The sequence below is a fragment of the Canis lupus genome, chromosome 20, assembly GCF_048164855.1.
Source record: "Canis lupus baileyi chromosome 20, mCanLup2.hap1, whole genome shotgun sequence".
In the NCBI taxonomy this organism is placed as follows: domain Eukaryota; kingdom Metazoa; phylum Chordata; class Mammalia; order Carnivora; family Canidae; genus Canis; species Canis lupus.
Window position 1 is genome coordinate 26044730 of NC_132857.1, and position 17915 is coordinate 26062644.

The 17915-nt window shown below is 43.1% G+C and overlaps 1 protein-coding gene across 8 annotated transcripts in view; it reads left to right on the forward strand.

Annotated features, from left to right (window-relative positions):
* The first annotated feature begins 11008 nt into the window (after positions 1-11008).
* Positions 11009-17915, forward strand: part of PLEKHB2 (pleckstrin homology domain containing B2) — a 50038-nt gene continuing 43131 nt past the window's right edge. For 2 of the 8 annotated variants that reach the window (XM_072788679.1, XM_072788682.1), the window contains exon 1: positions 11009-11147. Coding sequence is in view for 2 of the 8 variants with exons in the window: in XM_072788678.1 (XP_072644779.1) it covers positions 11025-11147 (123 nt within the window). In the remaining 6 variants the exon portion in view is untranslated. Of the gene's footprint in view, positions 11148-11656; positions 11732-15454; positions 15568-17915 lie in introns of those variants that run through there. The other 6 variants (XM_072788678.1, XM_072788677.1, XM_072788680.1 and 3 more) reach the window with 5 other exon arrangements.

Genomic DNA, 17915 nt, shown 5'->3' on the forward strand with positions numbered 1-17915 from the left:
ACAATGAAATCATATAAAAGATAAATATTATACAAAGAATATATAAATATAATAATTCCTACCGATAAACTTTTATGAGAATTGAAGATCTGTGTATTAAACTTTAATCCCTGAATGGCACAAAAGAACACCTAAGCACATGGAGAAAATACACATACTCTTAGATGAGAAGGTTTAACATCAAAAAGGTATCAATGCAAAAAAAAAAAAAAGATATCAATGCTCCCTAAATTAATTTATTTTTTTTTAATTTTTATTTATTTATGATAGTTACAGAGAGAGAGAGAGGCAGAGACACAGGCAGAGGAAGAAGCAGGCTCCATGCGCCGGGAGCCCGATGTGGGATTCGATCCCGGGTCTCCAGGATCGCGCCCTGGGCCAAAGGCAGGCGCCAAACCGCTGCGCCACCCAGGGATCCCCCTAAATTAATTTATAAATGTAAATAAAATTCCTATAAACGCCAGTAATTATTTTTAACTAAATGAAGTAATTCTAATTTACATTTAGGAAAAAAAAAGAATAATCAAAAGAAAGAACCTGCCAGGAAAGCTTTGAAAATAAAGAGTAATATGATGGTGGTTGGCTACTAGATTAGAAAATGTATTTAAAAGCCTCAATAGGGGGCAGCCCTGGTCGCCTAGGGGTTTAGCGCCGCCTCCAGCCCAGGGGGTGATCCCAGAGACCTGGAATCAAATCCCATGTCGGGCTCCTTGCATGGGGCCTGCCTCCCCACCCCCCACTCTCTCTCTTTCATAAGTAAAATCTTTTTTAAAAAGCCTCAACGGGACGCCTGGGGTGGCTCAGTCAGTTTAGCATCTGCCCCTTGAGATCAGGTCCTGGTCCCTGGGTGCTGGGATTGAGCCCTGAGTTCTCCCTGCTCAGAGGGGAGTCCGCTTCTCCATCTCCCTCTGCCCCTTCCCCTCTGCTCCTGTGCTCTTCACTCTAGCTTTATCTCTCCCTCCCAAATAAATAGATACATACACTCTTTTAAAAAGTAAAAATAAATAAAAGACTCAATGAAGGGCACCTGGCTGCCCTTCAATCACTAAAACACTTGACTCTTGATCTTGGGGTCACAAGTTTGAGCCTCACATTGGGTGCAGAGATTACTCTAAAAATGTTTTTTAAACCTCCAAAAGGAGCACCTGGGTGGCTCAATTGGTTAAGCATCTGCCTTTGGTTCAGATCATGATCCTGGTGTCCTGGGATCAAGCCCCACCTCAGGCTCCCTACTCAGCAGGAAGTCTGCTTCTCCCTCTGCCCCGCTCATGTGCCTTTTCTTTTCTCTTTTCTTTTCTTTTCTTTTTTTCTTTTCTTTTCCTTTCCTTTCCTTTCCTTTCCTTTCCTTTCCTTTCCTTTCCTTTCCTTTCCTTTCTCTCTCTCAAATATATAAAATCTTTAAAAAATAATAAAGCCTCAATAAATCAATGTGTCACTGATGCATGAATAGACAGATCAATGATACGTAACAGAAAATCAAAAAATATACCCAAATAATTTTAGGAAATCACCAGGGATAAAGATAGATTATTCAATAAATGGTATTGAGACAAAAATACAGCCATCCAAAATAAATAAAATAAAATTGGGTCCATACCTTACACCATACCAAAGTGAAACTCAAATCAAAAAAGATATGAATGGGGATCCCTGGGTGGCGCAGCGGTTTGGCGCCTGCCTTTGGCCCAGGGCGCGATCCCGGAGACCTGGGATCGAATCCCACGTCGGGTTCCTGGTGCATGGAGCCTGCTTCTCCCTCTGCCTGTGTCTCTGCCTCTCTCTCTCTGTGTCTATCATGAATAAATAAATAAAATATTTAAAAAAAAAAAAGATATGAATGTGTAACAGTGGAATCATAAAAGGACAAGAAGAAAACGTGGGAAAAAATCCTTTTTAACCTTGGAGTAAAGAAGGCTTTTCAAACTCCTGCTCAAAATCCAGAAGCCATGACTATGAAAAGCATTGGTTTGGCAAAAAACATCATGAATGTAGTCAAAAGACAGATGATTAACAAGGAATAAATAGTTCCAACATGTGATAGACAAAGAGCTAATCTCCATTGCATAAAGGAATTTCAGAAGTTAGTAAGAAGTCCTACAAGCCAATAAAAAACAAAAAGGACAGTTCACAGGAAAGAAAGTACATGGCTCTTAATCATATGAAAAAAAAGTCCAATGTTAGTCATTAAGAGAAACATGCAAGCTAAAACTCTTTGAGATAGCATTTTCCCTCTATTTGATTGGCAAATATCCAAAAAAAAAAAAAAATGATAGTACACTCTACTGATGTGGCTGTGGGGAAGTAGGCACATTGCTGGTCTGCAAAAGGGACTGGTGATGTACGATTACAAGTACACACAAAACATTTCACCCAACAATTTCACTTCTGGTAATTTGTCTACAGAGATGCTCTGTAGTGTGTAAAATGAAATAGGTGCAAGCTTATTCATTGCAGCATTGTTGAGAGTAGCAAAATATTAGAAACAGCCCTGCTATCTATTAATAGGGGACTGGTTGACTGGTTCTATCCATACAATAAATTACTCTACGATTCAAAATACAAATGAGCAACCTTTCGATATATTGAAATGGAAATATCATCTAGGTAGACTGTTAAATGAACAAAGCAAAGGATAGAACTGTTTTTATAGGTTGAATTATGTTCCCTTACCATATGTAAAAGCTCTAACCCCCTGTGCCTCTCAGGTAACTATATTTACGGATAGGGCCTTTAAAGAAGTACTTAGGTTAAAATGAGGTCAGTGGGGTGGGCCTAACCCAATCTGATATCTTTATAAGAAGAGATGAGGACACAGACAACATAGATGACAGGACGGCCATGTGAGGACACAGTGAGAAAGTGGTCATCTATAAACCGTGGAGAAAGACCCCAGGAGAATCCAACCCTGCTGGCGCCATAATCCTGGACTTCCAGCCTCCATAACTGGGAGAACATAAATTTTCATCGTCTAAGCTGTCTTGACTGTGATATTTTTATGGCAGTCCTAGTCCACTAATACCACTGTGTTAAAGAACATCGTGTAAAAAAGGGAAATGAAATATATATTAGTATTTACTTGTGTATAAAAACAGAAATAATTTCTGGAGCACCTGGGTGGTGCAGTTGGTTAAGCATCTGACTCTTGGTTTTGGTTAAGGTCATGATCTCAGGGTCCTGGGATCAAGACCTTCGTCAGGCTCCAAGCATGGAGTCTGCTTGAAATTCTCTCTCCCTTTCCCTCTGCTCTTCCCACTTGTGCTCTCTCTCTCTGTAAAAATAAATATAATCTTTAATTTCTAAAATCCAAGAGACTGGGTGCATATGTGGCTTAGTTGGTTAAGCGACTGCCTTCAGCTCAGATCATGATCTCAGGGTCCTAGGATGGAGCCCTGCATTGGGCTTCCTGCTCATTGAGGAGTCTGCTTCTTCCTCTGCCCCTCTCCTCTACTGATGTGCACACACATGCACTCTCTCTCAAACAAATAAAATCTTAAAAATAAAATAAAAATAAAATAAAATCCAAGAATGATACCTGTCATGAGGCCAGGGACAGAGTTGACCCTGAGCAAATGGAGGAGGGAGGGAGAAGAATAATTTTCAAGGTTTGTTTCTCTCTCGAAATATATGAATGTATTACATTTTCTAAAATTGAATTATAAATAAATAAAATCTAATATGTTTTAAAGGAGCGTAAAATGGTATAATCATTTTGGGAAAAGATCTGGCTGTTTCTTTAAAAACTACACACACCTATCCAACACCTAATACATGGTAGGTATCTGCCAAAGAGAGATGAAAACATACATCCATTCAAAGGAATTGTACAAACATTTTCATAGCAGTTTTGTTGATAATGGCCCCAAATTGAAAAAAGTATACACATCTATCACCAGGAGGATAGCTGAACAAGCTCAGTAGGGTGACTGGGGTCTGCTTACAATAACCTGTACTAGCTCCTAAAAGCCAAAGGATACATTTTCAAGAATTTGGAAAGACATTTGGCAAGCACAGCCATTGTTAATTATAGAAATTTGATGTTAAAAACAAAAGAAATAAATATTCAAAAACATCCTTTCCTAATTCTTGGGTTTTATTGTTGCCTGTTCTGTGAGGCTCTTTGCAGCTATTGGACCTGTCTGGTGGAAATGCTCTATAACACTAGGCTACAGGGCTTCCTTTCTTGCCTCTCCTCTATGAGGTCACACTGTAGCCTGAAATCAACAGTGGTAGGAATACCTACACATGCAATTTGTCCAGTGATATTAATCAGGACTTAATTTATTGTTTGCTAATGTTCTGGGCTTAAGAAGATAATGGAGAAAATATTAATAATGTAGATTAAACATAAAAGGGTGTGATGTCTGTAACTGTCACATTATGAATATCACAGAAAATTTAGGACATATTCTTCTAATATCCAAAGATTATTATCTTACACAGCAAAGAAGTGTCTCATGTCACTGACAAGCAACTGAAGTTCCAACGAGCTTATTTCATTTAAATCTTACTGGTTAACACAAAGGGAATTATCAACCTGGGGTACTATGCGGCATGGTAATAGCAAATTGTTTGAAGCCATTAAGTTTGGGGGTGAATTGGTATGCAGCAGTAAGTAATCAGAGAAACCCTTTCTCTTAAACTACAGTCCCAGGTCATGAAATCAATCTGATGATTTATTGTGTGCATTTTAAAAAGTGAGCTGAATGGAATGAGCACTGGGTGTTATACTATATGTTGGGAAATCGAACTTCAAGAAAAATAAATAAATAAAAATAAAAAGTGAACTGAACTAGAAATAAGAAAATAGAGTGCTAGCACAAAAGTATGATTAAATATTGTTTTGTAAAACTCTGTATATATGTTTTTACATATATTATATACTGATCACTGAAAAACTATTTCATTTGTTTTAATTTGCATTTGTTAGAGTACAGGCAAGATTCATTTAAAAATGTTTGTTGCGGGATCCCCGGGTGGCACAGCGGTTTGGCGCCTGCCTTTGGCCCAGGGCACGATCCTGGAGACCCGGGATCGAATCCCACATCAGGCTCCCGGTGCATGGAGCCTGCTTCTCCCTCTGCCTGTGTCTCTGCCTCTCTCTCTCTCTCTGTGACTATCATAAAATAAAATAAATTAAAAAAAATTAAATTAAAATGTTTGTTGCAGGGGCACCTGGATATGTCAGTTGGTTAAATACCCAACTCTTGATTTCTGCTCAGGTCATGATCTCAGGGTCATGGGATCAAGCTTTGTGTCTATGTGTCTATGTCAGGCTCTACCCCTGGATGTGGAGCCTGCTTAAAATTCTCTGTTTCTCTCCCCCCTCTGCATTCTCATTTTCTCTCTCTCTCTAAAAAAAAAGAAAAACATGTTTGTTGCATTTGCTTTTTCTCTTATGTGAATGACTTACTCATATATATTTCTGCCTGTTTTTGTACTGGAGTTGTCTTAGTGTTTTTCTTATTAATCTATTTGGGTTCCTTCTACATAAAAATTGAGGGGTTAATAGGAAAGCAGTATTGTTTTCTCTTCATGATTTAGCTGGATGCAAAGTTTTTGAAAGGGCAGATTTTTTGGTATGGTTTGGTTCAGCACATAGGATTGAACATAGGGATCTACTTCCCTCCTCTTCCAAACCCTATTTAGTTAAAAGAAAAAATATTTTTATAATTTTTTTTTTATGTAGGCTCCACTCCATGCCCAGCATAGAGCCCAATGTGGAGTCCCAAACTCATGACCCGAAGATCAACACCTGAGGTGAGATCAAGAGTCAGATGCTCAACCGACTGAGCCACCTAGGCACCCCCCAAAAAAAGTATTTTTCAAAGAATCAATTCTGAATAGTTCTGGAAAACAAGTTAAGGGTATTATCATTAACCAGACATTAAGAGACAGTTGAGCATGATAGAAAGCATTTGGGGTTGGAGGCTTCTGACTCAAGATGGCAGACCAAACACACTTTGGCCTTCTATTCTCCCCTTAGACCTTTATGAAATAGATAGTAGGTATTTAAACATAATAAGCAACACAGCAAACTAAAGCAGTAGTAGAAGTCATAGTGGGTAGGGGGAGGAGAGGGCCTCACCTTCATGTGGATGGTTTAAAGAAGCAGAGCAGGAGAGGGGAAGGGTGGTGAGAAATACACCTGTAAACAGAGACAGTAATAGTAAGGCTGCCTGTGCCACAGCTGTGCCCTGTCTCTTTTCCCCATTCTTGTATGCATGGACAGTTTCATGTCTATAGTGGGCAAAAACACAAGTGCTCTCCTCAAAAGAAATGGGCTCAACTACCTGAATAAAACTAATGCTTTTCAGTAGATGTTGAGAGCAAAATAAAGTCAAATTTAAACACTCAAGAACTCATTAAAGAAAGTTTCAGAATTTCCTTCTAGGAAGAGCAAAAGTACAGCAAGCTGAGTAGAAAGGCTTCCTAGTCCTGGACTAGACTTGGCTTTGGCTTGACCAAAGAGCCAAGTCTGTTTCTTACTAGGATTCTGGTTCCAAATGATGTCGGGTGTGGCATGGAAAGACATGATATATTATTTCATGTTCTATTAATTTTTTAAGATTTATTTATTTTAAATGATTTATTAAAAGATTTATTTATTTATCTAAGAGAGAGAGTGGAAGCATGGGAGAGGCAGAGGGAGAGGGAGAAGCATGCTCCTGGCTGAGTAGGAAGCTGAATGTGGATGGAGGTTAGATTCCAGGACTCTGGGATCACAACCTGATCTGAATGCAGATGCTCAACTGCCTGAACCACCCAGGTGCCCCTATTTATTTATTTTAGTAATCTCCACCCCCAACACGAGGCTTGAACTCACAACCAAGAGATCAACAGTCACATGCTCTACCAACTGAGCTAGCCAGACACCCAGATGTACTATTCAGATTTCCTTTTTTAACCACAAAAAACTTACACTTTCTTTTTTCAATTTCAGTACTAGTAATTGGGGCAAAAAAGGGAGTGGGGCTAATCAACACATAATTTGGCTTGAACATGTTGAACCACACATTCTATGGAGCCATGGAACCAGGCAACTGAGGACTGCAGAGTCCCAGTGTAGCTCCTTGAAGCCTTGTTTCAATTCTAGACCAGAGGCTACATATTCAGTATTGGCAGATGTGGGGCTGGAATTTAGGTGTTCTTACCTGCAGTTGGTCTTCTTCCTCCTGCACTTTTCTTGTCAGCAAACTTGGTCAGAAAGCCAATTTTACTGGGCACTGTTCCTTGTGAGAGAGCTCTGCAACCATCCTGGGAAATGTAGCACTAGGCCCAGTGGCAGCAAGCTGGCTGTGCTGGGCTCAGAAGGACTTAGGTGGGGCACCTGGGTGGCTCAGTGGTTGAGCCTTTGGCTCAGATTGTGATCCTGGGTTCCTGGGATTGAGTCCTACTTCTCCCTCTGCCTATGTCTCTGCCTCTCTCTGTATTTCTCATGAATAACTAAGTTAAATCTTAATACACACACACACACACACACACACACAATGACTTAGGTGATTTGGGAGCATGTCAGAACACTCCAGAGGAGACTTTGGTTTACTTCCTGCTTCCACTTATGGAATCCCAGGAGTCCGGAATGTTTAGGATCTGAATGTTGCTGTTCTTCGTATCAGCCGTCACTGGTGATAGTGCACTATGATTTTCAATTCATATTTATTGAATAGTATTTGTAGCTATGCACAAGTCATAGTGCTGGTGAGTGCTTATGAACTTTGCCAATTATGGTGAAATACTGTATTAATAGCCTAAGAGAACTACTTTGACCTGAATTTGGGTTAAAGAGATTAAAGAATTAAAGAAAAAAGAAAGAAAAGAAAGTTAATTTTACTAAACCAGGAAACTTACTAGGAGACATTTCCTGCTCTAACTCCTGGAACATCTGCATAAACCAAACTGGGTTCAAATATTACTTTTTTCTGGGGCACCTGGGTGGCTCACTTGGTTAAGTGGCTACCTCTTGAACTCAGCTCAGGCCTTGATCTAAGGGTTGTGAGCTTAAAGATAGATAGATATAGGGCAGCCCGGGTGGCTCAGCGGTTTAGTGCCGCCTTCAGCCCAGGGTGTGATCCTGGGATTGAGTCCCAAGTCGGACTCCCTTCATGGAGCCTGCTTCTTCCTCTGCCTGTGTCTCTGCCTCTCTCTCTCTCTCTCTATCCCTCATGAATAAATAAATATTTTAAAAATATAGATATGTATAGATATAGATAGATGTATCTAGATATAGATATATATAATTTTTTCCTATTGTCTAAGTGATTTTAAAGTTAAGTGATTAATTGAAGAAAATTTGGAAAATACAGAAAAATATGAAGAAGAAATAAGTCATCCATAGCCCCATCACTCAAAGACAATGTTTGTGTATGTTTGGACACTCCAAATCCAAGCCTTCAAAGATACCTAAAACTAACACAGAATATAGGGCTAGCTTTACCACTTACTGAAAGAGGTCAGGAACTTCAGTGATGTCAGGCAATTTGCTCAAGCTCATGCTTGGGTGGTGGGACCAGGAAGAATTCTAGATGATTCCAATCTTTGAACTGTTTGTTGACTAAGTCACACTATTTTGCAAAAGATTAGATTGGAAGGCATCACAGGATTCCCCACCCTGTATTACTTTTCAGAGAGGAGCTGGGTTAAGACGTGAACTTTTGCCATCAGAGTCTGGAGTTTTGAAGACCATTAACTACTGGCCTTTCCTATAGATTTTTTTAAAGTGTGTGTATGTGTGCGCGTGTAGAGAGAGAGTGCAAAAAAGTTTACATGCAGATGTTAAAAATGAGAAAGCAGTCCCAAAATGGAGATACTTTTGCTAAATTCCACACTAGCAAACCAAGATTTAATACCTAACCTAATTGTAGTTTCAATCTCCCAGGAATAATCTTTAACCAGACAACATGGAATTACCTGGTAAACATAGTGAGATAATCCTCTTGATAGACCCTTACTGATCTCCTTAGGCAGACAACCTTGCCTGAAACAGTGCATTCTTTGCTAATAATTTTCTTTTCCTATCCTTTTTTTCACCTTGAAAAACCTTTCCTTTTCTACAGCTCACTGGAGCTCCTTTCTATTTGATGGATGTGATGCTGCCTGATTTGTGAATCATTGAATAAAATCAATTAATCTCTCAATTTATTCAGTTAAATGTTTGCTATTCACCACAGAGAAGAAAACAAACCTGAACTGTACAGCTTGATAAATGTTTAAAAAATTCACCTTTTAGGAATAGGGTTGTGAGAAGTTCCCTCAGGCTACTTCCCATAAAGGGTACCTACCCTGATCCTAGAGGCCCCACAGGGTCTTAAGAGCATCTTAAACGTTTAGCAGTAAAGATAACTAACGTTTCTACTTTTTCCCTCCAAAAAAAGGAATTTTTTTTTATTTTATTTTTTTATTTTTTTTATTTTTTTAAATTTTTATTATTTATTTATTTATGATAGTCACACAGAGAGAGAGAGGCAGAGACACAGGCAGAGGGAGAAGCAGGCTCCATGCACCGGGAGCCCGACGTGGGATTCGATCCCGGGTCTCCAGGATCGCGCCCTGGGCCAAAGGCAGGCACCAAACCACTGCGCCACCCAGGGATCCCGGAATTTTTTTTTTAAATAAACTTTTAAATAGTCTTTTAAATTTTTTTAAAATTTAAATAAACTTTTTATACTGGAATAATTTTATTTATTTTAATATTTTAAATATTTTATTTATTTGAGAGAGAAAGAGAGTGAGTACAAGCAGGGGGAGCTGCAGAAGGAGAGGGAGAAGCAGGCTTCTGCTGAGCAGGGAGCCTGACACAGGGCTGCATCCCAAGACCTGGGATCATGACCTGGGCCAAAAGCAGATGTTTAACTGACTGAGCAATCCAGGTGCCCCTATTTTTTTTTTTTCTTAAAGATTTTATTTATTTATTCACGACAGACAGAGAGAGAGAGAGAGACACAGGCAGAGGAGAGAAGCAGGCTCCATGCAGGGAGCCCGAGTTGGGACTCGATTCCGGGTCTCCAGGATCACATCCCAGGCCGAAGGCAGCGCGAAACCGCTGGGCCACGGGGCTGCCCAGGTGCCCCTATTTTGGAATAATTTTAAATTTGCAGGAAAGTTAGTATGCTCTTCACTCAGTTTCCCCTAACAATGTTTACATCTTACACAATCACGGTACAATTATCAAAACTAAAAATTACAAGTAATTATGATTAATTAAAATGAAGACTTTATTTGGAATTTACCAATGTTTTCACTAACATCCTTTTTCTGTTTCGGGATTCCACCCAGGATTCCGCATTGCATCCCACATTGACAGCTTTTCAGTGTTCCCTTGTTTTTCATGACTTTGATGGTTTTGCGGAGTAATGATGAGCTATTTTGTGGAATATCCCTCAACTAGGATTTGTCTACTTTTTTTCTCATGGTTAGACTGGCAGTATACTATTTTTGGAAGGAAGACCATAGGAAAAGTGACATTTCATCACATCATATCAACATGACTTCACCAGGCCGATGTCAACCTCATCACGTTTGGATGCCGTTTGTCAGATTTCTCCACTGGAGTCATTCCCCTCTCACACTACTCTTTGGGAGGAAGTAATTATGCAAATTTAGGGGTGGGTCGCTGGAGATTAATAGCCCCTCTGGATGGGGTATGATCTATTAGAATTCTTCTATGGAGAAGACTTCTGTTTTCTCCCCATTACCTTACTTACACGTGGATGGATCCTTACATACTTGTTTTACATCTAAGCTGTGACCTAGTACCACAGACTTCGTTTTGGTGCTGACTTCCCTAGCGAAGTCGGTCCCGGCGTCCTCCCACACGCCTCCGAGATCAGAGCAGTTTTCGTGCATCCCTCACTTCCGGCTCCCCCCCACCCCCCCTTGCCCCTCCACCCTCTCCCCTCCCCACCCCTCCTCCACCCTCTCCCCTCCCCACCCCTCCTCCACCCTCTCCCCTCCCTCCGCCGCCACCCAGGCTCCGCCGCGGCCCCGGCCCCGCCCCCACCCCGGGCCCGCCCCTCGGGGCAGGGCGCATGCGCGCGGGGAAGGGTGACGTCGGGCGGCGGCCAGGAAGCAGGCGCGAGGCGGTCGGAGCGGCCCCCGCGCGGCGTCCTGCGCTCCCCAGCGCCTGCGTGGGTGCCCGCTGCGGTCCGCAGGTAAACGTGTCGGCCCCGCGGGGGCGCCCCAGGCTTCCCTCTGCTCCCCATCCCCGAGTTGGCTCCTCTAGAGCCTCCCCTGGAGCTGCCCGGCCCGGACCCCTCTGGCAGGGCCCCTCCAGACCCGCCCCCGCCCGCGGTACTCCAGTCCTCCCGCCCCCGGCAGCACCCTCAGGGCCCGCCCCGCCCTCCCCGCGGGGATCCCCGCCCCCTCCAGCGCCGCCAACCCAGCGCCCTCCTGAGGCGACCCCCGCCACCTCGCCTCCCTGCCCGGCGTGGGCCGCCCAGGAGCCCCGGGTAGGGCAGTCCAGCTTCGCGCGGCCTCCGCCTCCCCGGGCCTGGCCCTCCAGAGCCTGCTCTAGGGCCGCGGATTCCTCGGCTGCGGCCGGGCCCAGACCCGCCCAGCGACGGGCCGCTCCAGAGGGGACGGTCCTCGGCCCTCGCCGCCCCCCTCCCTGGAGCCGCGCCGGACTCCTCCCGGCTCGGGTTCCCTCTCGGCTTTCTGGGGCCGGCGCCTCTGGAGCCTTCCCGAGAGCTGCGCAGCCGCGCCCGAGCTCTCCTGCTGCCGCCCCCGCTCCCCGCAGGTGCGGCTCCTCCCCCCCCCCCCCCGCAGGTGCGGCTCCCCGCAGCTCCTCCCCGCAGGTGCGGCTCCTCCCCCCCCGCAGGTGCGGCTCCCCGCAGCTCCTCCCCGCCACTTCTCTGCGGGCACCGCGCTCCACGCCCGCACCGAGAACGCCCTCTCCTTCAGGAACCCGGACCGCCGTTGAAACGGTGCACTGGCGGGTTTTACCTACTCCTGGCTTTGCAGCGAGTGGGTAGTCTTAGGGCTGTGGTATTACGTTATCTCTTCCCCATTTGAACCTTTCACTCAGCCAGATCGGGAACTCCGGAGCTCGGGGTTTTAATTTTGCGTCCGCACAGAGTCTTGTTTTTACCTTATATGTAGAGTAATTTGCATAGAACAGGCCTCATTAACGTGAACGAAAGTAAGTTTCTGGTTTTCAGGATGGGTAGAGGGAATGTGGTCATCCTGTAAAAAAAATCTAGAGGAACGTAGTTCATTCCCAGCGCCATTGCTCCTGGAGAATCCTTTTTTTTTTTTTTTTTTTTTTTTTAGTGTCTCCTCTGACTAGAACAGGGTGGAGCCCCTGCCCGAGCCCAGAGCCGTTATGTCGAAAGGGAGGGAAGTACCTGGGTCTCCTGATCGGGCCAGAGCTTACTTGTGGCCTTCATTATGTGTCCAGCAGGCCGGGGACTCCAGTATCGGAGTATATGTGATTGTGCATCCCGTCTGTTCATGCCAGCCTGTACTTGGGAGTGAGCATGCCCGGGCTTTACTTCTTGAGTTAGTGATTTTTTTACTTGACTCCCCTCCCCTCTCCCCAACGTACTGATTTATGAGGACAGGAATCCAAAATGTCACAGGATCTCCCTGGCAGACAGCACAGTGAAGTACATGCTCACTAAAGGAGGCTGCAGAGAAGAACCCAGAACCTGACAGAGGCTCTTTACTAGCATATTTTTAATGGTGTTAGCACATCCTGTAAGTAAAATTCCTAATAATCTCAGGGACTGAATTTGTAAAATTTGTTCATGACTGGTAGTGGTATAGAATGAATAGATACCAATCTTCTTGTGATAGTCATGTTACTTCCTGAAGGATAGACTTTTTTTTTTTTTTTTTTTTTACTCCTTCTAGAAGCTTTACTATGCTTCCCAGCTTGCTACCCTGTTAATAATTGGTTTCTTTCTCCTTACTTCTGTCTTTTTCTTTCTTACTGGATGTCTAAAGAACAGTATTAGTGTCTGTAAGTATGAAAAACTGCAGAGTAAACTATTAAACGTTACAAAAAGTGGACTATTCATGTTTTATTGGTCATATGTTTGCATCTGAATTTGATCATGGGGACAGAAAGTTGAACTTTCTTGCCTGTCTAGTGGGTCTCCTCATTGATAAGTGCTTGTATGAAGCTTGCTATTAAGAAATGGTTGCTACCTGTCAGTGGCCAATGCTACAAATGAACTGACCACTAATGATGGGTTACCCAATGCTTGTCCCCTGTATTTAGAGAGGCTTGAGAATTCTTATTGCCTATTTTTTTTTAAGATTTCATTTATTTTAAAGACTTGAGAGAGTGTCTAGACAGAGTGTGCACACACAGATGCAAACATGATGGGAAAGGGCAGAGGGAGAGAATCTTTAAGCAAACTTAACACTAAGTGTGGAGCCCAGCGCAGGACTTGATCTCACACTTCATGAGATCATGACCTGAGCCAAAACCAAGACTCAAGTCACTTAACTGACTAAGCGTCCAGGCACCCCTAAAGATTTAAAAAAAAATTTTTTTTTAAATTTATTTATGATAGTCACACACACACAGAGAGAGAGAGAGAGGCAGAGACAACAGGCAGAGGGAGAAGCAGGCTCCATGCACCGGGAGCCCGACGTGGGACTCAATCCAGGGTCTCCAGGATCGTGCCCTGGGCCAAAGGCAGGCGCTAAACCGCTGCGCCACCCAGAGATCCTCTTTTTCTTTTTCTTTTTCTTTCTAGGTTTTATCCGTCTATTCATGAGAGACACTGAGAGAGAGAGAGAGAGAGACAGAGAGACAGACACAGGCAGAGGATAAAGCAGGCTCCATGCAGAGAGCTCAATGTGGGACTCTATCCCCGGACTCCGGGACCACACCCTGAGCCAAAGGCAGCTGCTCAACCGCTGAGCCACCCGGGTGTCCCTATTTACTTTTTTTGAGATGGAGAGAGTGCACACAAGCAGAGGGAGAAGCAGGCTTCCAGCTGAGCAGGGAGCCCAATGCAGGACTGAATCCCAGGACCCTGGAATCATGACCTGACCTGGAGGCAACCGTTTAACCGACTGAGCCACCCAGGCACCCTTGAATTGCACTTCTTAGGAAAAATAATAATTATAGCCATCTCTCCTTTTGGAGCAGCTCCTATGGGGCGCTTTGGGCTTATTATCTCAGTTAATTCTCACACTAACCTTATGAGATAACAGTAATGTCCTGTCGAATAGGTAAAAAAAAAAGTGGGTCTTGGGAGGTTTAGTATTGTGCTCAAAGTCATATGTTAGTAAAAAGGTAAAGCTCAGAACTACCAGATTCCAAAGGCAATATCTTTCTGTTAAATTGATCTCTTTTGGATGCACCTGGGTGGCTCAGTCTGTTAAGCATCTGCCTACAGCTCAGGTCATGATCCTAGGACCCTGGAATCAAGCCCCACATCAGGCTCCCTGCTCAGCAGAGAGCCTGTTTTTCTCTCTCCTGCTGCACCCCCCACCCCCGTGCTTGTATTCTCTTTCTGTCAAGTAAAATCTTAAAAAAAAATTGATCTCTTTTGGATTCAGTGTTTTGTTTTAAAGATTTTGTTTGTTTGTTTTAAGATTTAATTTATTCATGAGAGACACAGAGGCAGAGACATAGGCAGAGGGAAAAGCAGGCTCCCTCTGTGGGACTCGATCCCTGGATCCTAGGATCACAACCAGAGCTGAAGGCAGAAGCTCAACCACTGAGCCACCCAGGTGTCCCTATTTATTTTATTTTAGAGAATGCATGCACGCATGAAGTATGGAAGGGCCAGAGGGGGAGGGAGAGAAAAATCAGACTCCCTGCTAAGTGCAGAGCCCCATGTGGGGCTTGATCTCATGACCTCAAGATCACAACCCGAGCTGAAACCAAGAGTTGGATGCTAAAGCAACTAAGCCACCCAGGCACCCCTGGATTCAGTGTTTTTAAGATAATTTCAGTTCACATTTAAAATAATTTGAATTGTTGAATATGGTTTGTATTTAAAAACTTCCTATAGATTTACTGGCATGTGAGTAATGTGGATATTTTGCAGCTAGTTTGCTGGTGTTTTATTCTCTGGAGACCACGAGCAGGCCTTTTATCTGATGGGTTTTAGTTTATGCAATAGATCTTGCTCCAGGACATAGATAGTGAAATTTTAAATAAGTTGCGAAGTGATGTGGAATATAGCAAGGTAAGGCAAAGAAATATTCTTGTTCCTCAAGAGAGGGATTTGGAGGGGCACCTGGGTGGCTCAGTCGATTAAGCATCTGCCTTTGCTTAGGTCATGATTCCAGGGGCCTAGGATTGAGCCTTGCTTTGGGCTGCCTACTCAGCAAGGAGTCTACTTCTCCTTCTGCCCCTCCCCCTGCTTGTGCTCCCTTTCTCTCTCTCTCTCTTTTAAATAAAGAAACTCTTTGGGGGGGAAAAAGATGGATTTAGTTATGTAGAATGGGAGGTTTAATTTTTTTACAATTTTTTTTTTTTTTTTTTTAATTTCAGGGGCACCTGGGTGACTCGGTGGTTGAGTGTCTGCTTGGGGCGTGATCCCGGGGACCTGGGGTGGAGTCCCTTATTGGGCTCCCTGCAGGGAGCCTGCTTCTCCTTCTGCCTAGGTCTGTGCCTCTTTCTCCATGCCTCTCATGAATGAATAAATAAAATCTTAAAAAGATTCCATTTATTTGAGAGCAGCAGAGAGAACACATTTGGGTGGGTGGGGGCAGAGGGAGAGGGAGAAGAAGACCCCCCCACTGGACAGGGAGCCTGATCAGGGTTTGATTCCAGGACCCTAAGATGATGACCTGAGTTGAAGGCAGACGATTAACTGACTGAGCCACCCAGGTGCTCCTTGGGAGGTTTTTTGTTTTTTGCGTTCACTTCTAGTGTATATGTGTTCAAATTTTGACTTTCAAGGGTATCTTAATTTATTAAGTCTGCAAAGTCATTCTTCACAGCTTAATATTCTTCGGTCTTCTGGAATGTTTTGGGCAGATTTTAGTCAGGTGGCTAGTGAGGAAATATAAGTGATAATTGCTGTGTGAGCAGCTCCCATTTCTTGAGTTTTTGTAAATGTCAGGTATTATGCCAAACATATTATTTTACCCAATTGTCCAAATGTCTGTTAAGTAGGTATTGGTATTCTCATTGTACAGATAAAAAAAACTAAGGCTTGGAAAAGTTAAGTAACTTGCCCAAGGTTATTTATTATTTCCCAGCCCCTGCCCCTCTTGTTCAAGGTTATTTATAAGTGAGTGAGTCAGGATTTGAACAAGTGTAAAATCTATATTTCTTGAACACATGTTCAAATCCTGACTTTTGTCTCTACTGCTGGTGTCTTTGTGATTTATGCCTTGTTTTCCCCCTAAGTCATTTTAGTTGCATTTCAGGAGGGAGTGGAGTTAGCTGTTTGTGCTCCTTATAATCCATCACTGATGTTGAAAATAGCAAAGCAGTCACTGGCATGGGTAATCTTGACATTACTGGTATATCTTTTGTCTTGGATTCCCATTTTAAGATTACTATTGTGTTTTCTCTCTGAAAATAACTCTCATGTGAATTCCAGTGTTTAGTGACAAGAAATACAGATTTTTACATATCTATGTAATACATCCGTTTAACACAGAGCGAAAAATGAAAAGATGGACGTTTAAAGTCGTGTGGTCCTCCCCCCCCCATTGTTTCCAGGTAATCTCAAGGCAGGGCAGGCTAGCAGGATCTGGGATCAGGAATTGGGCTAGGCTGATGAGTAGCGTACTTCTTGTAGGCAGTGGCATTGAGTGCTCTGTAAGGCTGAGGGGCAGGTAGGCTCAGGGATAATGTCCCTTCCTTCTCTGCTTTGTGGTCAGGATTCAGGAGCTTGGTAGGGTACAGACTCTAGATAGAAAGATGTAGCTGTGGTCTAGCTTAGGTGAGGTGAGTCATTTAAGGAGCAGGTGATAGCAGCTACTTATTTAAGGACTTGTTGCCTTTGGTGTATCTTATTTGTAGTGCCCAAAGTGGAGGGTCTATATTGTGTTACATATTGCTTATGGGTTGGGAGCCAGAGGCTAGGATGCTCTGGCTTTGGAGGCTGAGACTAAGGCTGATGAGATAATATGCTTTCTGTGGTGGTGGTGATACCAAAATGATGCCTTGACAGAAGAAGCTAGTAGGCACAGTTAAAGGACACAGATCTCTTCAGTGGTGTTAAAGAACTTGTTTTCCAGCATTCAGATGAGTGCCCATCTTGCATTTCTGTTAGTTGACAAAATGCCCTGGCCTCAGTCTTCCAAGAAGATGTGCTGTGGTGGGCCCAGTTAGAGTGAGGATCCCACAAGGGGCTTCAGGAAGCTTTTATTGTCATGAGACTTTAATATTTTCTTGGTTCCTTTTGACTTTTCTGGAGACTGTCTTGTAAATGCCTGCACAGCAAGTGCAAGTAACCAAACTCAGTGTATTCCTGAGGGTGTGAATTCAAGGCTTTCTCCTGAAAGTCCTTCTTTTTAATAGTAAATTTTAGGCTGCTTCAAAATCTATTCCTCCAGTCTTCTCTACTGCCTAAGCTTTGTACACTTGAGTTCTTAACTCAGAAGTCCAGACTTTTTGCTAAAAAAGAAATTGTAGCATGTTAGCGAACACAGCAAATATCTCTTCCTATTACCACAATAACCATTTGCATTATGTACTGAGGAGAAGGTACTCTACAAATCAGTGTTTCAAGTTTTTTTTTTTTTTTAAGTCTGTCCCGTTGTGTGGAATCTGAACTCACATTGGAACTTGTGTTTTCTCTACCACATTCCATAGCATGTCTGTTCATGCCATTTGTCCATTTCTTGAATTGGATTTGTTGGTTTTTGAGTGTCGATTTAGATAAGTTCTTTATAGATTTTTAAAAAATTTTTTAAAAAGATTTTATTTATTTATTCATGAGAGACAGAGAGAGAAAGAGAGGCGGAGATACAGGCAGAGGGAGAAGCAGGCTCCA